The sequence below is a fragment of the Numida meleagris genome, chromosome 16, assembly GCF_002078875.1.
Source record: "Numida meleagris isolate 19003 breed g44 Domestic line chromosome 16, NumMel1.0, whole genome shotgun sequence".
Classification (NCBI taxonomy): domain Eukaryota; kingdom Metazoa; phylum Chordata; class Aves; order Galliformes; family Numididae; genus Numida; species Numida meleagris.
The window spans coordinates 1,456,809-1,479,478 of record NC_034424.1 but is presented as its reverse complement, the minus strand read 5'-3'; the positions used below and the strand labels follow the sequence as shown (position 1 = coordinate 1,479,478).

The 22,670-nt window shown below is 49.5% G+C and overlaps 1 protein-coding gene across 3 annotated transcripts in view; it reads right to left on the bottom strand.

Annotated features, from left to right (window-relative positions):
* Positions 278-22,670, bottom strand: part of PNPLA7 (patatin like phospholipase domain containing 7) — a 121,244-nt gene continuing 98,851 nt past the window's right edge. For all 3 annotated transcript variants that reach the window (XM_021413645.1, XM_021413646.1, XM_021413647.1), the window contains exons 29-36: positions 21,081-21,150; positions 19,123-19,239; positions 15,957-16,105; positions 14,383-14,535; positions 11,556-11,666; positions 6,188-6,272; positions 1,848-1,951; positions 278-1,003 (exon numbers count right to left, since the gene is read on the bottom strand). In XM_021413645.1, the coding sequence (XP_021269320.1) occupies positions 923-1,003; positions 1,848-1,951; positions 6,188-6,272; positions 11,556-11,666; positions 14,383-14,535; positions 15,957-16,105; positions 19,123-19,239; positions 21,081-21,150 (870 nt within the window). In that variant the 3' untranslated portion in view covers positions 278-922. The remainder of the gene's footprint in view (positions 1,004-1,847; positions 1,952-6,187; positions 6,273-11,555; positions 11,667-14,382; positions 14,536-15,956; positions 16,106-19,122; positions 19,240-21,080; positions 21,151-22,670) is intronic.

Sequence of the window (22,670 nt, the reverse complement as noted above, 5' to 3'; positions counted from 1 at the left end):
CACATTTCTTTGCAAGTCAGGTATGAGCAGAGGCAAGTTGGGCTCCTCAAGCTACTGCTGAACTCCCCAGGTCTTTTGCATTCAGGAACTCACCCTCAAGTTGAGAATATCCCGTACCGAGCACAGGACGGGAAACGCTCAGTTTTGGTGGCTGAGCTCCCTCAGTCTGGCAGCTTTCTGTGCTCAAAACCAGATGTCAGAATTCCAACTGAAACTCAACGTAACCTCACCAGCATCGGGTGCCACAGAGAGAAACCTGTCAACAACCACACAGGCATTTAAATCCAGCAGAATAACTTTATTTCTCAGGGCAAATACAGGCAAGTAGGGACCCCAGAGTTGCCCGGCGAAGGTCAGCACTATGATTTGTCAGTAAATGTTCTGCTGATGGCGTAAGGATACACACTTCATAGCTAGTGTACACGTTAATTGATTTCTTGGCTTGAGATTTGAAGTGAAATACATTCGGAGCGGCTCCAGTCAGAGCACTGCTCACAAGCACCTGATTGCAAGTCACCGAGGAGTTAATTACACAGTTACCCGATTCGGACGAGAAGTAAGCAGTGACGCCGTGCTCCGCACATCTCTTCCTCTCTCCAGCGCGGCTGCACGGAGCCTTTCATCGACTGCAGGACGACGTGCAGTCCTTCTTTGGGCCTCGCAGTAAAACCAGCAACTAAAGCACGCGGCAGCCAAAGGCCGCACTGACTGCGTGTTCCCAGTGTGTCCCCACTCTGCCAGTCCCAGAGCGACGAAGGGCCGACGAGGTCTGCGTGGCACGGGGTGGGAACTGGTGCTTAGCGCTGGCAGCTGGATGCCACACACCCGGCCTGCGGAAGGGGAAAGCTTGCTTGATCTCATCTGGATGTTTTCTTTTTCAATATATGTAAATAAAAATGAGATGCAGCTGTTGCAGTCCATGCTAGGCCGGCTCTCCTGTGCTGCTTGCCGGGCAGTCCACGTTTCGGAGATTCTTGCGCTTTCTTATCTGTACATCTTCATCCTGAAGGAGGAAAAAGCACAAACTCATTCTTCAGCATCATCTCTGAGCCAGATAAAATCCATCCTCCATTCCTCCATCTTTTTTGTCCACCAACCATTACCCCCTGGAGATCAGCCCAGCAAACAAAACCCCTTACACCATCACTCCAGCTCCCTCTGCACAACGCCGCAGCCCCCTCGCATCCTCAGACTGGCAGCTGCCCAAACCATTCACACACTCCCATCAAAAAGCTCTACCTCCAACACAACCGGCAGCTTCAGCTTTCAAACCTGCCAGCTGCTCGACCTGGAGTAAGGAGAGCAGGGATACGACCCCGCAGAGCTCTGCTGCTCGGGCTATAGGTAACGCTACAGGAAGTGATGTTGCAGGACGGGTTTTGCCCAGGGTGGACCTGAGCTCCCACAGCATCAATAACTCAGGTGTAAGGCACCTCTGAAAGACACAATACAATTTCCTGCTCTATACAGGGCTAACTAATGCACATCAGGTCATTCAGAGCCTTATTTACTTTTTGGGAGGGTATCTGCAAGGATGGAGTTTTCAGCATCTCTCTGCACACCTCCTGCAATACACAGCTGTGCTTACTGTGCAATGTCCTCATATCGAGTCAGGACTTCCCTTACTGCAAGCCCTGCCTGCCACCTCTTGACTTTTCCCTGTGCATCTTTGATGCCTTCTTTGTACCACTCAGCTACAGACACCAGATGCCCTCTTCACCTCCGCTCCTCCAAGCTGGAGAAAGCAGCACCCCAGTCATCCTTCCTGACACCTCTAGCTCCTGCCCACCGCACGCGATCCACGTAGCAGTGGCACCGCAAGAGCCCATTTCCAGGGCACTTCGTACCGAGTCAGAGTCATCCTCAACCTGGTTCCGTATGAAATGAATATAATCATCCTTCTGGTTGTCCAGAACTTCTTCCTCGTACTCAGTCTGGTAGTCTGACTCATCTAAAAAGAGAGGAGAGAAAAAACACGGGATTAAGTAGCATTCAGAGAGGCAGAGAAACTGGAAGAGGAATGAAGGACAGCTGCCTCTGGGCAGCAGAGCAGCGCGCGGTGACTGCCGGCCAGCTCTGAGCAGCTCAGTGAGCTGGGACTGCTCGAGCATCCATCAGCTGTCCAGCCAGACCACAGCATATGCCTCAGGACACATCCTGTATGTGAGTTGGCTGATGGGACCAAGCGCAGTCAATGGGACATGCTCCCGCTTCCTGGTGAGTGCTTTCCATGGGGAATTTGCTATCCCTCCCTGCTCAGTCCACACCTGTAGCATGCCTCCAGGACATCCCTCACAGCTACAAACCTTGCCTCTCCCGGACACCTTGTCACCAACTCACTGGCAACACAGATTTGCAAGCACAAGACAAGCTCTTCGTGGTGCCAACCCCTTACCACCGTGGAGATGATAATTACAGATCTCACAGCCTCTGCTGCACAGGGAACAGTGACATTTACAATCCCTCCTTCCCTCAGGGCACAACCACCTCTGTCTCTGGCGATCCAGCAGATCAACGTCATTGAGGGAAGCTCAAAAACCTGACAGGTACCTTCACCTGACTTCGAGCAGCATTGCTGCTGCTTCAGACAGCTACTACTGAGCAGCAGCTTCCGTGTTTGAGTTAAAGATGAGATGATGTGACCCTTTCCCCAAAAACGCTGTCACTTTTTACGTGTCCTTGTTGGACTTTGCTGCTGCTTTCCACACTCCAACACGTTCCCCTCCTGTACTGTGCTGTGGTTGTGGAGCAGCTCCCACACTGGAGCCAAACAAAGCGCGTTGCAAGGGATCACTTCCACTCGCACAGGTTCTGGCACTCCGTTTCTCAGAAGGCAATTTAATGCATTCAAATGGCAGTTTTTCTTTTACACTAAGCTTTGTGCCACTGTCATGAATTCAGGTGTGCTTTGAGCTGCTTTTTCACTTTTCCAGCTCAGAAGTGAGACAAGTGGCTCGTATTTAAAGTGTGTTCTTGATTAAGTACTTCTTTGGGGAACAGTCAATAGCATCTGCTCCATGCTGAAGACAACAGCACAGTCTGTTCTGCAGCATTTCCTTCTAACACGACAACCAACTGCTGTTTCATCCGAATGAAAGACATTTGGTCATTTTTTTTTTCTGTGGATCAGAGAATCATCGTGAGCTCATACTGAAAACACTGCAGATACCCTTTGATAAAAACCCACTGGAGAAACAGCCATTCACCTGAACAACAACAGACAGCACAAACAATACTTGTGCTTTACAGCTCCATTAAAACTGATGGCAATCAAGCCCCAATCCTGTATTTTCCAGACACCATTCAGCAGGGCTTATATGGAGACTGAGAAATAAGACGGGCCCATCCCTTCCCACCTCCTCCCACTGTGACTCTGGCACTTGAGGACAGGAGCTGGTCCCCCACTGCTCTCTCAGAACACCATCACTGCCCTTTTGAGACTGAACCCGGGGCTCAGGGGGTGGCATCTCCCACCCTGAGCAGCTCTGCCCGTTCACACCACCCAGGAGCATCCAGTGGGACAGCGGCTTTACTGCCCTGTTCAATGCACCAAACACTCCAGTTCCAAATGACCTGAAGTTATCAGGGAGCGAGTAGACAGATGCAGGCAAGGCTGTTGTAACAGCAAGCTGTTGCTGATATTTATTCTATTTAAAGGACTCAGTAGCATTCTAGCTGCTGCCATCACCAAAAGGTGACGATCCTGACCTCAAAGAGCCAACAAAGGGATTGCACCCGGCAAAGGCCCCTGAACCGTCAGCAGGGCAGCATGCTCGCAGCAGGAAGGCAGCACACCACATGTGAAGAAAATGAGCACTGCGTGGCTGTCTCAGTAACCCACATAGGATTCAGTGTAAATTTGGGGGAATCTGGTAGCTCATCCCGACCCAGGGTGCATTACTGCTTTTAGACAGAAGCACTTTTTAAGGAGTAAAGACACAGAGGGCGACCTAGGGCCCGATAACTGTCTCCCCTGAGAGATTTTGGGATGCCTCCTGCTCCAGCTGTATCGCAAAACCAGGCATTTCAAACCAAGAGCAACGTTTCTTTCTCCCACATGGCTGTTGCTGAAGTGCTGTTACAGGACTTGCTCTCATTCCATCACTGCATGCAGCGAGTGCGCTACCTCAGCTCACCCCGGGAAGCGTGGCCACGGGGCTGGCCTGAAGCATTTCTGCTTTGGAAAATGAGAAATGAAAGCTGCTGTGGGAGATGCCCAGGAGCCCGTGTGACTCTGTCCTCAGAAAACCTCTGCAGGTGGGAACGCGACCACGGCTCAGCCCCTGTGCTCTGCTGGCCAATTCTGTAAAAGCAATTACAGAACAATCCCAATCAAGTAAGTGCTTCTCTGAAGCGTTGTGACGCCAAACAAACACAGCCACAAGTACTGCTGTGTCTCAGCAGTGACAACAAGCTGCTCTTCTCCTGCCCGTGCTTTTCCACGTTCCAGGTACCTCTGGGTCCCGTGCAGGGCTCCCCATGGCTTCCCCCGCTCACCTCCTCCTCGTGGACCATCTCTGCTTGCTTCCCCCACTGCTTTTTAAACTGCTTTAACCATTCCCCCCAGTTTGCTCAAGAGCAAAAACTTCACATCATTCCATTCTGATTACTACAAAATGGAGGAGAAAGGGGGAAGTGGCAGCAAAAAGGGTGGAGAGGCCCTGGCCGGCAGAGCCTCCAGATCTAAAGCCATATCCTCCTCAGAGAAAAGGCACTGAAGTTTCTTCTTCATTATCTTCCTTGAGAACAAAGTTGTTGGCAGAATTTCTTTACCCAGCCTGAGACCTGGGGTACACGGCCAGGACTGGCTGGGCCTGTCTGAATCCCTGAGGGCTGAGATCCCGCTCAGGAAGGGGCTGAAAGTGGTAGGTGATCTCCAAGGTCCCTCCCAATCCCATCCCATCCCATCCCATCCATTCTGTGATTCTAGGGAGAAAATCTAGTTCCACTTTCTCTGCCAGTGGCAGTTCCCACCTGGGCTCCCAGGAAGCACAGGACAGCAGCAGTCACACCAACACCGGCTGCAAACCCCAATGCTCACGGCAGCACGTGGGCAGAACTGCCCGCAGCCATCAGGGAAGCAGCCGCTCTCCCTTGAGCTGCAGACCGCTCCTGAGCAGCAGGACGTCACCTCGGGCCCTGGGCAATGCCACGCTCACAGGGACAGCTTCACAGCCCTGAATGCCAGGCAGGGCTCCTGCAGGGAGCGCGTGATGTCCCCCACAGCATAAACACAGAAGGTCCTTCCAGACCTGCTGCCACGTGCAGGAACAGCACCATCCTCCCCCCACCCTGGGGTCTGCAGCCTACAGATCCCACCTTCAAGGACCGCACGGCACCAGCCCCTTGCGTCCCAAATACCCCAAGCACAGCTCCCAGTTTAGGCCACAATCTGCCATGTCTGCCTTTCGTTACTCACGTTTAATGACCTGACCCAGCAAAAAGCAGATCTTATCTTCCTAAGGAGGCCAACAACCCAACTCTAACAGGCAGGCCGTCCCCGCAGCGCTCAGCGCCTCTGCCTTCAGTAACCGCGCGACACCAACTCTTCAACCTTACAGCGGCTGCTTCAGACATTTGATTAATATTTTCTTCATAAGGCATATGATTGCAATTAGCATTTCAAATTACCAGGGGGACATCTCTACAAACAGTCACAGATGGAAGGAATGCTAACTTTAGATTTTTCTCTGCAAGAACAAGAACTGGGAGGAGAGGGAGAGACTGATTATAAAAAGCTCCAGCCCTGGTGAAACACCCGGAGATTTCGGGCTCCGGAGCCCGATGCCGTGCAGTCAGCCCCCGGGTACGGCACTGCGCGCTCTGCAGCACGCACCTGGAGCTCAAAGCACTCAGGACTCTCCATGTAAAAATGCAGGGGCCGTGATCTGTTCCTCATTAGCTCATTAGTGCTCCCCGTAATAGGGGTGTGCATACAGCAGCTGAGCCCGTGAGTCACTCCAGGTCTGATTCAAGGCAGCACGAAGCAGCCTCGCCTGTAAGCTGCCCTCCTCCTATTCCTAAAGGGCACAGACCAAAGAGTGAAGCCAGCACGGGGACACGGGCAGCACAAGGAGGAACAGAAGTGTGTTTCTGCACAAGCTGACACGTGTTTTATTTCGCTCAAAAATGAAGGTAACTGGATTGGGGTCACATCCACCCGGAAACCACGCATCTCTGGACTCACCGTCTGCCACGGCGGCTTTCACTGGCTCGATCCTGGACACGATTTCTGCCAGGTCTGTAAAAGAGGTGCTGGGACAGGTCACGTTCTGAAACACAGCATGAAGGTTGAGGTATGTTACCAACTGTTCACAAAATACCCAATTCGAGACCATGTACAAGTGATATTGAACGGACAAAGCTCCAGACACATACATTTTCCATAATTTCTACCTCGTTACTCATTGGTGAGTAATTCACCAACAGTGACCCTGCAGCAGGGCCGTGCTGCAGACAGGCTTCCCAAGGGCAAGCAGGCACGGGGACAAGTTTCAGTCAGCCCTTCTCCATCCATGCAGTATGAAACCCGATTAAAAATGTAGGAAACTATACAAAAGACCACAAAGACAAGAACTGCAGGGTCTGTGCTCCGCGACAGACAGTGTTCCTGGCACTTGGTTGCTCTCCACCACCACTCTGTGCTACTCTGTCAGAGGGACATGCTGGGCCAGCTGCAGCCCCCAGGCAGATTTCTCCTTCCAGAAGGAGCCTGGTGGGGAGGAGAAGGGCCCGCAGTGCCACAGGAGCCTGCAAAGCCACGGGAGATGTGCAAGCAAAGCTTGGGATGGGGGGACCAGGACCTGGCAGGGGACCCCAACACTCAGGGCAACGCAGGGGCTGGAGGTGCTGCAGCGAGCAGGAGCCCAAGGTGAGAGGACCACCTGCAAGGAGGAATGCTCCCCACTGCAGTCCCTCTTTGCAATAAACCCTTCCTATTTTCACTCTGTCTCACCCAAGCAGTGGGTTGAGCGTTCTGTATTTTAAAGAGCTGCCTGCTCTAGTTTCTCTTTTCATAAGACCCAGGTTTGACATTTCAGGACCATTCTGGCCTTCCCGCGTCCTTGGCTCCTTGGGGCAGGCACAGGGTGATCAGGTGGAAACCCGACCACGCTTTGCCTATCTTCAAAACCAACCGCTTTCATTAGCACAACAGCAGCCTGCCCCAGAGGAGAGCAGAGGAGAGGGGCTGGCAGGGGGCTCATTACGGGCACCGGGCTGCCAGGAGTCGCTGTGAGGGACTGCCCACGTGCTTCCAGCCAGAGCAGCTCCCTCACACAGGGCTTTTGTGAGCAATTCTTTGCTCTTCTGGCAAGAGCATCGGTACTGTGAATCACACAGCCCCCGCCGGGTCACAGCAGAAGCCCATTACAGCTGCAGCAGATTGCTCTCGCTTGACCTCTAATCCGTAAGCAACTTTTGATGTGATTGAGTAGAGCCAAAGCAGGGTGTGGATCCGGGACAAACAGCTGCTGGGAGCGGCGGACAGAGAAAGGCCCAAACAGAACTAAAAAATACCAGCACGAAATGAAACAGCGGTAGCTTAGGACACGGTTTTTAAAACATAAAGAAGTACAGAAGCTCAGAATAAGGTCTGACCATTAAGGAGCCAGCAGAAGAGTAAGTCAGCTCTGCTTCGCCGCGAATACGCGACCTGAATGGTCCCAGCCAAGTGTCTGCAGACAGCCCTTCCATGGGACAGGAGGAAAAAAGCGTCCACATCTTCAGCCAGTGCTGCTCGGGGAGCGAGGCTGCGTGCACTCTGCCCACTGAGCGGGCACAGCAGCGCGCGAGGGAAGCGCCTGCACTCGGAGATGAGGACTCACCACCCCAACAAACAGCGCCCAAAGGCCTCGAGCTCAGACCGGGACCGCGCTGGTGGGAAACCAGGTGACTTCCCCACGCTCAGCTGATGCTTTGTAAAAAGGAATGCAATGTTTGAACGCTTCCCCTGATGACTTTTAAGGACAAAATCGCTCTCCCATCAGTTAACGCGAGGAAAAGAAGCGCCTCGGCTTCATCTGAATCCTGCTCTCAAACTTCCCCGACAGTATTTTCTCCAAGAAGGGGGAAAGTATTCTCTTCAGCATAATCTTTATTAAATAAATGAGAGCAGAGAGGCAGTTACTATTGTAGTCTGCTGGAGTATATTTAGCTCTGACTATGAATAACATTTCAATAGACAAAACTTCCCCGAGGAGATCCAATTAGCGGCACCGCACTGCTCTGCGCCGCGAAGAACTCGGGCTGTTCACATGAACTTTATGTAAGGCTGCTGTTGTTCACGACTTCGGTATTTGCATTTTAAGGAGAGATAAATAGCAATCGAATGATGAAAGCCAGAAGTATCTAAATGCTTAAATAGCCAGAGATTAAGTAAAAATTCAACGCTTACGACATGGAATCAAGATGAAAAGCAACCGAGCCCGATGCTCCGAGACGTCGAACGCTCTCAAAATAGCTGAAGAACTAAAACATAGATCAAAACCTTTGCTAATGAAAGCGAGTTAAAAATATCAGCTGTTATCCCTGGAAGACAGCAGAGCTAAAGGACTTAAGTGACTCTAAAGGACTAAGGAAAAAAGCAAAACAACCCGGTGGGAGCCTGCAATACTTGTTATTTTGTAGAAATTAATCTACTAAAACAAAAGGCAGATTTAAAAGATTTTCATTTTTTTTATTTTTAACTGGACTCCGACTCCAGAGTTTTTGCAGGAGGGACAGACAGCTTTCGAGGTGCTCAGCATAGGGCCCAGAGCTCAGCATCAGGCCCGGGGAGCACACAGAGCTGAGTGGCCCATTGGGCGAGTCCTCCTCGCACCCGGTATTTACACCACTCTGGTGCCTCAGCAGTCAGCGCCTCCTGCCTCGTTATGAAGTGCTCATACATTGCAGAAATGCAATGACAAGCTACACCCACAAAGCACTGCACGACCTACTTGGCAGTGGAAGTGCCATAAAAACAACAGGGTAGATGGTGATAAATGTTCAAAATCCTGCATGACGCACAGCTGTAATATCGTAACCTGACTGAAATATTAGCCTGAAGGATTGCATCCCATCTCATGGGCAATTTTTAAAGAAGTCTTCTTGGAAAGGTACATTTGTTAACAGCAACGGAGATGCTCAAGCTCGTTACCAGCTGGTGCTAAAAGACAGAGGATGAAATAGGACACAACCATTTCTGATGGACACACAGGTTTTCTCTCCCTTGACTTCTCCTTCTGACTACTGACACGCACACACAGCAGCACAGGCCCAGCTGAACACAGGCTCAGAGGCAGAACGGAGAGCCGTCTTGCACAGCTCATGCCAACACATCCCCTAGCCCAGGTCATCGTGTTCAAGGAACATTTAAACGCTGTGCTGAGGGACATGGTTTGGTGAGAACTATTGGTGGAAGGTGGATGGTTGGACTGGGTGATCTTCTAGGTCTTTTCCAACCTTGGTGATTCTGTGATTCTGTGATCTTCCCAGTAAAGGCAACAAGCTCTGGTATTCCTCAGGCTACTCCGATCAGCAGCTCACTTCTCACAAAGCTCAGCTCCTCTGTGCTCACCCTCCAGCCACGACCCTGCCCATCAGCTTGGGTGGGATTAACCTGATGGTAACAGGCATCAGCACTCACCCCCGCCCCCCCCTTGGCTTCCATCACAGGGGCAGAGCTGAGGGTGCCATTCACCATCCCAGCAGAGCCATTTTCATTTCAGCAAGTGACTCACACACCCTACAAACACTTGTCTCTCTCGGGTGACAAATGGGGATCTAAAGGCAACAAGCCAGATGTGGGTGTCTGAAAAATTGAGCTCTGCCTCTTGTTGTTAGGCTAATGCCCATTGCTTCGAGGCTTACCCTTCCTCTCCCCTTGCTTACACCACTTCTCTCCCAGCTCAAGTCCTCAGCCACCGATTTCTGGAAGAGCTGCAAACTCTTAATGCCATTTTTCACCCCTATTGACTCTCCTTGCTGAAGCTTACTACAGTTACAACGCATTTTGGCAATCACTTAAAATACTACCGCTAATTTCCCTCTCTCTAAAAGACAATAAAGAAGAATTACTGGGTAAAACACGAAGCCTTTGCAGAACTCGGGTTTTAAATCAGAGAAATTCAAAGGAAGTGAGGATAATAAGCCAATATATTATAATATAGTGCCTAACTCCTCAAAAAAAAAAACCAATAACAGTTTCTTGAAAAACTGGAAATTCAGGCAGTTACTGGACCAGCTCTGGAGGCTGAATTTGATCCTGGAATTACAAACCCAAGAGATCTCCATCCTACTTCTAAGCAGAAAATTCAATAGGACTGCAAGCACATAGCAGCACTGTGTAGCCGGTAGATTCTTCAGAACCAGGCATTTAGCAAAACACACCTCAGCTACTCTGAAGTGCTGAAACAAGCAGAACGCACCGGGAAGGTGCCTGAAAACCCAGACTTCAGCAACAACATTTCAAACTTTAGTGCCTTACGAAATGCTTTTTCTAGCAGGGGAGTGAGGACGAAAAGCAACAAAACAAATCCAAGGCCTTGCAAGGATTTAAACTCTTGGCTAAAAATGCATCCACGGTCAGGGTTTAATTCAAGCTTTCTGGAAGCACCTGAGAACTATCGGAGTCATATCATGAAAGGCAGCAGTGCCTGAGATCGATACCAGCGATCCCAATTCACATCCCCTGTGACCAGCACTGGACAGCTGGTGGGAGAGAGCCACTGCCTCAGCAGGGCAGTTTCCAGTAGCAAGAACAATACCCAGGCACAACCTGAAGTTTCTTGCACAAGAACAAACAAACAAAAAAATTCTTAAGAGGTTACTTGTGCCTACCCAACACTACTCCGAGACGTGCATCCATGCCATGGGTACAACGTGGCCATGGCCTGAAGCCACAGACCTTCCTTCTGCCCAGCCCCTGCTGGGCCACAGTCACCCACCCCTGCAACAGTCAGGGCAGGAAGCAGCTCCTGCAGCTGCTGACCACACAGGAAAGGAGAAGAGGAGGTGGGCATGTCCATGCACAGCAGCTGTGTGTCATGGAAGGTGTTCATTATGGGCGAGCATCCCACCTTCCCCTGAGTGTTTTTATGCTGTGATTACTTCTGGGTTACAAACAAAGCATCAATCATCTGCCAGAACAAAGGCAAGAGGGAAGCTGTCCTACAGAGGGCTACATCTGTTCTGGGGGCCTCAGAGACAGTGCTGTGCTTGGTGAGGGCAGGGCTGGATGTCTGCAGGAGGGAACAGGGATGGAGACTGTTGTTTGGGTGTGTTCCTTTGTAAACACACCCGTCAAAACCACTGGGACTCTGGTGGAGCACACTTTGGTCACACTTGCAGCTGATGATGCAAGAAGTGCAGGACCTTATCTCCACGCTATGGCTCAAGAAAAGAAGTTTCTGAAAGACTGATCACACCTCTTCCTGCCCAAAATACTTTTTAACTAAGACGTGCACGCTCACACTAAAAACAGCACTTGAGGCGACCATTCTTCATCTCCCTGTCCAGTTTCTGGTGGTCTCAAGTAGCTCTTGCAGACCAGTGCAATTAAACTGAACACTCACATCAGAAGTTTTGGTTTTGTAAGTCTCTTGTCTGTCTCGTAGCATCTTTTCAAGGACGCCGCTCCTGGACCAGACACCAAATACAGTTTTCCCGTGCTGATATCCCACTTCCTGGGAAAAAAAAAAAAAGAGAATCAAGAGATGAAAAAGGTGAAAAAAAGTTGCTGGTAATAAAAAAAACACAAATATGATGTCACAACTATGTAACTGCTGGAAATCCACAGGTCTACTGTAAAGGCTGAATCCAATTTTTGGTGCCCTCCAACCTCTAGCTACAAAGAATACTCAGCCTAACAATCAGTGGGATCAATTAAGCAAACAAAGTGCTATTTTCATTCTTAAATCCAGTGGACCCTTGACCCCCACACACATAGTATGTAATGAAAAATGCCACCTGACAGCTATTTTTTACAGCAGCAGCGTCAAGCAATTCAGTACGTATATCCACACACCCTTCAAGCATGGCACCCTTCCAACATTCTTACTTTATTTGTGTTTTTTTCACCTCTTGGATCAAGTCTAGCAAAGAAAAGTTCCTGTAGGGTACCTGGGTACCAAGCACTGAGCAGTGAGCTAAGCCAGACAGCACCGAGACACAAGAGCTGGTTTGCTGGAGCAGACACAATGGCATGTGCACAACAGCAAAGCCACGCACTCCACGTTCCACTACTTCAAAAGTCTCAAGTAGCTGGCACTTGGGATAGTAACACGGCATTATTGCTAGCATGAAAACAATAGGAACAATAAACCAATTACTCCAAGTTTTCCTTTTTTTTTTTCCTCTAATCAGACAACAGAAACTGTGCTTAAGAATGAACTTGAAAGGACAGAGCAACAGGTGCTGGGAGCCCTGGATTCTATTTCCAGCTCTGGCAGCAGCAGCACGCACTACGCCTCGCACTCACTGCGATGCTGGAAGTGGCCCTGGCCCAGCTGCTATTGTTTCCCATCCGTTTTTTGGACAGGATTCAAAGCAGGGCAAGAACTTAGGGTGGAATTCACCTTCAATCGATCGTGGCTTCTCAGCCAAGGCTGAATGTGACTGCTCAGAAGAGGCCTGACAGATCCATGGCCAATCTGATGCAGCCCAAGCGTCCGAAAGAACCTGAGCCTTGGAAGTGACGTGCAGCCGCCCGACTGCTACGGGCAGATACAGAACAGGGATTTTGTTCCTGAAGAAGAAGGGATTTTTGTTCCTTTGAACAAGCTGAATTGCAGCCACACGTTGCTTGTTTCTATTTTCTGCAAAACCCAGGTATGCAGCTGAAATTAAAATCAACAAAAGCACCAACCCACTACTCCATAGCCTGCAGCAATAAAGGAACGCCCGGGACGCTCTGTAAGGTCAGCACAGCTTAAATCTCCCCCAGGGACAAAGCCTTCTTTGCTGCAGTGTAGGAAACAAAACCCAGGAGGGTGCTGCCCCCCGCACCTACAGCATCTCACACCAAGAACTCGCTCACAGAAAGTGACACCTTTGACAAACTGCATTTTCCTCAAGCTTTTATTCCACTGAGAAAGAATTGCCTGGTGTCTTCAACTCTCTTCAACACCGTCAGATTAGACAGAGAGCAATGGATGATTTGGCAGCTTACTGTTACTGCGGTGATCCATCAGACCTGTCTGTCTGTCAGGGTTTTCGAGGGGCCAGGACCGTCCATCGAGAGAAGAGCACGACTGAATCGGGGACGTCGCGGGTGCCCCGCTGGCAGACCAAGCTCTTACCCCGGAGCTGAGCCATCAATCATCCTTGGGAAAATACTGATGCTGGGGAAATCAGCCCGTGGCTTTGAACAGATGCTCTTTGGTCCTAAGGACTCTCTTAAATGCAAATCTGCAGGGCTTAATTGCATTACTGTTTTTGCTTAGTATTTATAAGACAGTATTAGGGAACAATGCTAGGAAAGCAACCTGCAGCTCAATGAGCAATGTGGCTTCTCAGCACACCCGTGAAGTAGAGCTACTTGAACAAAAACGGGTGCCTTGTCTTTCTTCTTTTTCCCCCAAACAAGAAGAAGAGCAAAGCTATGTAGAAACAGCTGAACATGGAAAATACTTGCACAGCTGAAGCAAAGAAGGGAAAAAGACAGTAAAATAACTTCCTTGACAAGAGAGAATGAGCCGGAATTGCTCCCATTCCCTCAAATGAGGCAGAAATGTTTTGGTGCAGAATGCTGGATTATGTCACTGGGACAATTCAATCACACACCTGGGGTCGGTTCTTCCCATGCTGATTTCCAGTTTGTACACAAACACAACTAAACCCCAAAGACGTGTAACCTGGTGCTACCCCTTTGCTGTGCCCTTCCACTGACATTGGTGCCATTCTCCTGCTACGCTATCAGGTGTAGAGGAAAGATGGATGGTATGTTTTATTAATAGAAGTGTTGCAGCGTGAGCCAAGTCGGATATTTGAGTATGTTGCCCTCCATTTCAGTGATTCACAGCTTCCCCACAAACTTCTCCAAATCTTTCATGTGACAACGGGCTCCATAATCAAGGAAGAGAAATGACACCATTTGACAAACCACAACCGCCCAGCGCAGCTCAGACACCAAGGGGTTTTTACCAAGGAGCTGAGTAAGAATCGTCATAGGATAGTGGGGAACTGCTCCATTTACAGCTTATTATATAATCACAATTACTAACTCAATTTCTGCTGGTAACCCAATCTCACAGTCATGACATCACCCCACAGTATTATTTAGTGTCAATTATTCACTCGGTGCCAACTGAATTCTCTTACTCTCACGCTGCTTAGGTACTAATTCGCAGCAGAACTGCAGAGTGTCGGTACGGGAAACCGCCTTCACCAAGGTGCACTTACACAGATTTCATCAAATTTCCCAAAATCCAGCGTGCCGTAGCGGTCGATGGGCGGCCGGATGTACTCGCAGTAGTCGCTGCTCTTCACCATCTCCAGCTGCCGCACGCAGCACACGTATGCGAGCCGCGTCTGGATCTCTGCCATGTTCAGCACCTGCCAGCCAGGACAGACACAGCAATCGTGATTAACTCAGAAATTTCAGAACGCGTTCTGTATTCACTGCGAAGGGAATAACCGAGTTATCTATCAGACCTAGTCCAAAAGCGTGCAGAAGCCTGCTGAAGCCTTCACGCATCAGCTCCTCCATTTCCCAGGCAGCGTGGACAGAGTGTCCACAACCAAGAGCAGAAAGGGAACTGCCTTCAAACACGGTTCTGCAGTGCAAGGTTGAATAGAATCTTCCATTTCAAGATAGGGGTGGAAACTTAAGAAAGGTGTGAGCTCAGGCAAGAGGGGCACAGTGCTCCTTCACAGCAGAAATCAGTGATGGCCTCTACTGACCTGGGCAGAGATTTCACAGAACCACAGAATCGCTGAGAGTGACAGAGATCTCTCAGCATTGTCTTGTCCAAGCCACCTGCTCAGGCAGGGTCAGCTGGGCAGGACCACGTCAAATGGGTTTTGGTGCAGCTCCACAAGTGGAGACTTCTTCACAGCCCCTCTGGACCAGCCTGCTCCAGTGTTCCACAGATTTAAAGCAAGAAGGAGAGTCGTAATATTTCACTGGGCACTACTGAGAGGAGCCAAGGTCTTCCACTCCACCAGCCAAACATTCCCACTACATGCTGGAAGCAGCACAGTCAACTCTGTCGAGACAAAGCGGGGCACTCAGCAGCTGCACCGCCTCCAAAAGAGAAGCCAGGCTGCTTCCCTGGGAGACGAGACCTTCTCAGGGCAGAGAGTAATTAGAGGAAAAACTTAAGGTTACAGAGCAGTACCCACAGTTTGTAATATTCTCCCTGGCTTTGGGAAGCAAGTGTTTTAATTCCAGTTGCCACAAGGCAACATGTTAGTTCCAGTTCGGAGAAGGAAAAACCAGCATTCCCTTGAGGGAGCACTGCAGGGCCAGGGAATTTAGGAAATGCAGGAGAACACACAATAGAGTTGGCCTGACTGCATGCAACAAGAAAAAAAAAATTGCACTCTGCAGCCCGGTGTGTTTCTATGAGCAGTAGCTGTAATGTTAATTAGTGCCTGGTGCTGAAACCTCCTTAGTCAGCAGCTCAGAGACATTAGGATAGAAACACTGAACGGGACAAAGTTATTACTTCGTCGGTAAAATCTGTAAATTCTGACTTTATTTAAACCAACCACCCACAAGAAAAGGTTTCTGTGCTCTCACAAATCCACCACCTCTGCAGCCCATGCTCCCCTCCCCAGACAGGGCTCTGCCCTATCCTGTGACAGTCCATTTCCCTGGGTGTCACAGCACTGCCTATCTTTCTTCATCCACAAGCATGTGCTCAAATCCAAGAAATGATTTAATCTGTCACGGGCTTGTTCCTGAATAATCAAGGGAAAGCTTCCTGCTCTGCCCATAGAAGTAGGTGATATTGCAATGCAGCCTGCAGTACCTTGACTTTCTCAGCCAGTGGATTCCACCTCTTCCAGAGCAGCCACCAGCCGGACAAGCAGTCGCCGTAGTTGGTGAGGTTGGTCTCATCCCGGCTCCCCACATCGATTGCTATCACCACCTTAGCACCCATGGACCTTGCCACATCAGCTAGTGGGAAGAAGAAGATCACATCAGTACACTTCTAACAGTCATGTCAACTCCGGTGCTGCACAGACACAGCTTGTGTACATACTCCTCAAGAAGACAGAACCTGACATCGTGCCCATCGTGAGCATCTCTTTGAACAGCTTCAGATGTAAATGTCTGCAGCACATCTGTGTCAAGACACCATTTCCCTGGGCAGACTCCTACCCCACCCGCTCCATTTCAGCTGTGAGATCCCAGCGTGCAGCAGAGAGCCCCTACATAACGGCAGGGCGAGGCCACACTCTGAACTCCTGGTGAACCCCGCTGATGGGGGAAGCTTTCCCCGCGTGGGCAGGCTGACCCGACTCACTCTGGCACCATTCTGTCACCTGAACCAACGTGAAGGCAGCAGCAAACCTGCAAGCAGGGAGAAGAGAAGCACAGCACAAACACCTGGTCTGGTGCAACTGGGGGCAACATGAGAGCGTGGCGGTTCCCATGAGAACAAAGACCTGGAGAGAGAACAAGTGGTGATGGCCATGAAGAGGAGTCAGCAGTGCAGAGTGCAACCCTGCAGAGAGGAGACGATGAAGAAAAGGAGCAGCAAAGGAAGCAGACGGCAAGGAGAGGCTGGGAGGATTTCAGTGTGCAGAAAGCTTTGGATCCAAGAGGAAGGTTCATATTTGAAGTGGGAGAGAAATGAGGCAACACCTCCCACTTCAAGGTCAGTAGAAAGAGAACTAGCTGCAGCCTATGGATACGGGCGAGAATTTAGCAAAGTACCAAAGGAGGGAAGAGAAGGACACACACCTTGCAGAGTGCATTTATATTTCCTCCACGCCCCCAGAGTCCAAGATAGCTGCAATTTCTAAAATAGTTATGCGTAGGAAAACCACAGCTCTGAAGAGCCGATGTAGATGCTTAATTTAGATACATATTTAAATCAGATCTGTTCTGTAACTTGGATTTATGTTACCGGGCTGGTTCAGTCTACTGTAGCTTTTCCACTTCGTGTCACTTGCGCATACACTTTGTGCACTTTCCAATAAGTACAGGTGGAGACAGCATCTCAATTTTCAATTCACACTTTTGCTTACACAGACACACACAGCAAAGTCAGTGGAAAATTGTGGGGGTCTACTTTGTGTTACTTCTATTTCTGTTTTTCAGACAAACACAGTCCTGATAAGAAAACATAGTTTGGTTTTGTCTTGAACACCTAAGAGATTTCAGATGGTCAGCTCGGATTTTCTCCTATCTGTGCACAAACTGCAGTGACATCCTACATCTCTGTCTTGGTCTCAGCCACTTTCATGACCCACCTCCCCTCTGGTGCTTCCTGACCATGACAATAGCCCTGCCATAAAACGTGTCTTTGGTCCATTTTGGGTTCCACCCTTGCCCCACATCAGCCTTCCTACACCCCAATTCCACCTCTGCCCCACGCGAGCAGCTAACTATCCTCAGGGCACTCACTCCCCTGAGCTGAAAGACAGAGATGGAGAGCAGAAAAATCCAGTTGTATGAACTTCAACAAGACCAGGTGCCTGCACTTTGCTCACAACAGCCCTGTTCAGTGCTACAGGTTTGGGGCAGAGTGGCTGGCAAGCTGCGTGGAGGAAAAGGCTCTGTGGGTGTGAGCTGACAGCCGGCAGAACATGAGCCAGCAGTGTGCCCAGGTGGCCAAGAAGGCCGACGGCATCGTGGCTTGTGTCAGCAGCAGTGCAGCCAGCAGGAGCAGGACGGGATCGTCCCTCTGTACGGGCACTGGTGGGGCCGCACCTCAATGCTGTGCTCAGTGCTGGGCCACTCACTGCAATGCAGACATGGAGGCCCTGGAGCATGTCCAGAGATGGGCATGGAGCTGTGAGGGGTCTGGGGCACAGGTGTGATGGCGAGCGGCTGAGGGAGCTGGGATGGGTCAGCGTGGAGAAGAGGAGCTCAGGGGAGACCTCAACTGCCTGAAAGGAGGCTGTGGTGAGGTGGGGGCCGACCTCTGCTCCCAGGCAACAGTGATAGGACAAGAGGTGATGGCCTCATGTCGTGCCAGGGGAGGTTCAGGTTCGGTTTAAGGAAACATTTCTTCCCCGAAAGAGTGGTCAGGCACTGGCACAGGCTGCCCAGGGAGTGGTGGAGTCCCACCTGGAGATGTTCATGAAAAAGGTGGATGTGGCACGGAGGGGCATGGTCAGTGGGCATGGTGGAGATGGGCTGATGGTTGGACTTGATGATCCTAGTGGCCTTTTCCAATCTTAATGATTCCACGATTCTAACCAAGACCACTGGAACCCCTCAGGCTCTGGGCACGCAGCTCAGCCACCAGCCCCATTCCCTCTGGCAGGGAGGACGAAGCTGACATGTGGCACAGGAGCCCCACACCGGCATGGGGCTGCCCGCTCTCTGCAGCTCACGCAGCCTGCCAGCTCCTCCAGGTCACACACTGGCAGATTTGCTCTCAGGAACAGGCATCTGATTTAAGAAAACCACTGAAATGCTGTTTCAGTTCTGCGGCTACATTGCAGTTAAAACCCACAGCTGGACAATAAAGAAAAAATGTTACTTGGCTGCTTTCAGTACCAACTGCCATGTACTTCCAGCAGTCCTCTAGCGAGCACTCTGATGCAGCACGTTCTACAAACACAGTCACCAGGCTGAATAATGAACAATTAATACTCTTGCTTTCTCAGAATTATTTGCTATTCAAGTGATACTTTTTGAAAAGAAACAAGGACTATATGCTTGCAGTTTAATTTCTGCTCTCTCCTTGCAGTGAACACTACAATAAATTCAAAATGAGCTTGGAATTACATTTTTGGAATACAGTTCACAATAAGGAACAGTCTTAATAAAGCCACAGTAACGCAAACAGCAAGGAAACTGCAAGCAATGACTCCTGGTAACCACCATGAGTTTAAAGGTGGCTGCAATGTTGATCCTTGTTCCTTTTTTTGGAAAGCAATCACGAGGGGAAAAGTTGTGCAGACTGTGTGACGAGATGCGTTCTCAGCAGCTTCCTCCCACCCAACATGGACACCTACCAGGAAGGTTGTTGACATAACCTCCATCCATCAGGAGGTGCCCGTCCTTCGGGTCGCAGAGCGGGGGCATGTACCCAGAGAGAGACATGCTGGCACGGATGTACCTCCACAGAGAGCCTGCAGGAGAGAAACGCAGCACCAACAGCTTTAATGTACTGCAGAGATGGGGCAGGCGTTCACACTCGCTACAAGGATGAGGAGATGGAGGTTCTCCTGAGAATAATATTAGGAAGTGATTAAAGCAGTTTATTATTTCCTATACCATAATACTGACTAGGAAAAAAAGATTAAAAGGGCGATTCATACCCACAGCTGGGCAAAGGCCTTAGGAAACAGGGTTTTAAGGACACGTCTCATATTCATGGCCTGCAAGGAGATGTCAGCATATGCCTGACTGCGGGGATCATCTTTAGTGCTTTGCTGAGCTTACACTGATAAGGAAAGGAAAAGGCTTCTCCTGGGGAGAAAAGAATAGGGAGAATAAGTAGATTGAAGTGCAGCTAAAGCCATTATGTTCTACAAAGATACGCAGAAAACAGGCTTTCAGCAGGAGCTGAACATGAAAAATACTGATTGCAGAAGCCCAGGAACTCTGCTTTCCCTGCTCTGCAAGAAGCAAACGTTTCCACTTTGCCACCATGTACTGGCATCCCGTTCAGATCTTATCTTTTCTGAGCACATTTCTGTTAACGGTGCTGTAAAGAAGAAAGTTGTCATCTTCTAAGCTGTTATAAACAAAGCTTAATCAAGTAGAAATTGATTGGCTCTGTTTCCTGTAAGACATTCTGCTTTAAGGCTCTTATTTACCAATTTCTCTTTGTAACATTTGCAGCAGCTGAATTTGGATGATGCCGCATTTCCAAAGATGCTAGGAGTCGTGTCTGAGAAGTGAATCTTTAAAATATCAAAAATAAACAAGAACTGCATTGTTGGCTCACTTCTCAGTAATTAACTACTCAGTGTTTCAAACAAACAGCTCTTCCCAGCAAACCAGGAATTGACTTTTTTCCTTTTTTAAAATATATAATGGCTCTTGCTCTAATTATAACTTAAGCACTCCTACTGCGTAGCACAGGTCAATACTGGCAGCCTCGTGCTTTATTAGCAGCAGCTTTAGGTGAGTTGGAACTTCACTGGCTTAACCTGCTGTGGAACTGGAAACCAACCCCTATGAAAGGTGAATCCCCCCTGGGTCTTAGCTCCCTTGGTCATCCTACCCAGCCAATGCCCCAGGGTCAGCGTGGTTTCATGGTTCTGTAGCCCATGTGTGGGCTGCAGGAAGGGACAGCCCGCACAAAAGACAGAACACCACAGACATGGCAGCAGAGGCCTATCCTCCACCCACAGAAATATCTGGGGCACCCGGAAGGCTTGGAGCGTCTTCACTGGGGCCTGATTCACTGCACCATTACCCTAAATAGCCAGACAAAAGCTAAAGCAAATATCCCACAGGGCTGCCACCACATCCCGACAGCAGGGCAGACAGCTCAGATCTTTCTTCTCTGTTTAGTCACTGTAAACCGAATTCATTTTCCACCAGAGAAATAAAGAGGACTGGACACAAATGACAGCCTAACCCAGCTTCTGCTTCAGGCACTGGATTCTCTTTATTGGGAATGCATCTTCATTTATGGAGAATTTGAATCTTAAATTGCTTTGGTTGCATTAATTCTGATTTACTGTTAATACACCTGCACTTTGCAGAATGTTTTAAGGACACAGAATGGCACCAGTGGACCCATTTACTCTCCAAACAGCGAATTCAGCATCTCAGTTAATTTCTTCCCCACAGCTCTGTTCCTTGCTATGTGTACAACCACAGTTTGGCGCTCAGCAAATAACAGAGGAGGGAGAAACAAAAGGAAAGAAAAACGTAAAGGGGCTGAGAGTTGCAGGGGCAAGGGGTGATGCTGAGTGCCACGTCAGGCTGCTGCAGGAGCAGCTGCCCGCACACTTACCATCCGTGTGGACCCTCATTGCTGAGGCAGTGATGTCAGTTGTGATCGTGAAGTAAGGAATCCACAGATCCTGCAACACAGGAGAGCCTCATATCACTAAATCTGTAACCTTGCTCTTAATCTAAAGCCTCTGCCTAACACAGAAACCAAAGTGACAGCGTTTGTATCCTGACAGAGCTGTAGACACAAATGCCTGGAGAAGCCCCATCAGCATTGTGCTTAAGTTCATCAAATTGTTTCTTATACAAACACCAAGGCATAAGAATGACTTTTTTTTTTTAATAGCAAGAAGTATTTGCTCCAGAAGACTGTACATCATACAGAGCATTACAGAAACCTCATCACTCAAACCAGTTCACCTTTTCTGATATCTCTTTTCTTTTAGGCCATGTATGGGTGTCTGATGATAACTTTTATCTAAAGATCTCTGTCTCCTGGACTAACTGTTTTTTGCTGTCTTCCACACCTCACTTCCTGAAATCCCAGAACCCAAGAGACAAGAAGAGGTTGAGGACACGAGTCTTGGCCCTCTGAGCAACTGCCAAGGAGTTCTGCTGTGTTTGGCTTTTTTCCTCGTGAGTTCAATCTGTTAAGCAGCTCTGATGGTGGGACTGGGCAGGACCAGCAGATGCTGCACAATTATTACAGCCCCTCTGCTATAAATGCCGTGGGAGGGAGGGTGCATCAAGCGTGGCTACAAGAGCCCTGGGGGGCCTCTCCACGCTGAAGATATTCTGATGATCACAGGTCTCAGCTCACCAACCACATTTTAAGCAAAAATACAGGAACAGGGAAAGAAGCCTATGTTATGCCTTCTTTCATATTCATGCAAATACGTGCATGAAGGAAACTAAACCAAGACCTACCCTACAGTAATAACATCAGCATTTCTTAGACATCTTCATTTGTTTAGGAGAGGGAACACTATCCAATTCTGAAACAAGACTTAAGAAAAACTTGCTCTCCTGATTCCTCACACCTGAACCTCCAGTGAGATGGTCTGCAAGAGCATTCTGTGTGTCTGCCATGAGAGACAAAAACCCCAGAGCCAGGTGCTCTACTGGACTGTCACAAAACCACAGCCTGGCTGAGGCTGGAGGCACCTCTGGGTCCACCTGGTCCCACCCTGCCCCAGCACAGCCACCCAGAGCTGGTGCCCAGGCCACGTCCAGAAGCCTTGGAAGGTCTCCAAGGAGTAGACCCCACAGAGCTGTGCCATACATGCTTTACTTTGGCTCCCTCAGCTCTTCCCAAAGGAACACTGCAGCTAGGAGCTGGAGCTAAGGCTCCGAATTGAGATAGAGAGCTTGATGCTCTCCAAGTCTTAAGTGAAGCTACTGGGTCCCTGTGTGGAAGGATGATTCCTATCCCACCACCAGCACCTTGTTGGCTGGCTAGACGCCAGGCTTCTGTATAACTAGTTTTAATGGTAGATGAGGAGCATCGCCTGCAGATGTCAGGCAGCACTCTCACCAGAATAAAGGCTGCCCCCCTCCGCCAGGGGTGGGTAGTTTCAGAGTAACAGTGGCTGTGTATTTTGGAGATATCTTTCAAGGCCCTGTCCTGGCTTTCTGCTTGTGCTTTCCTGGT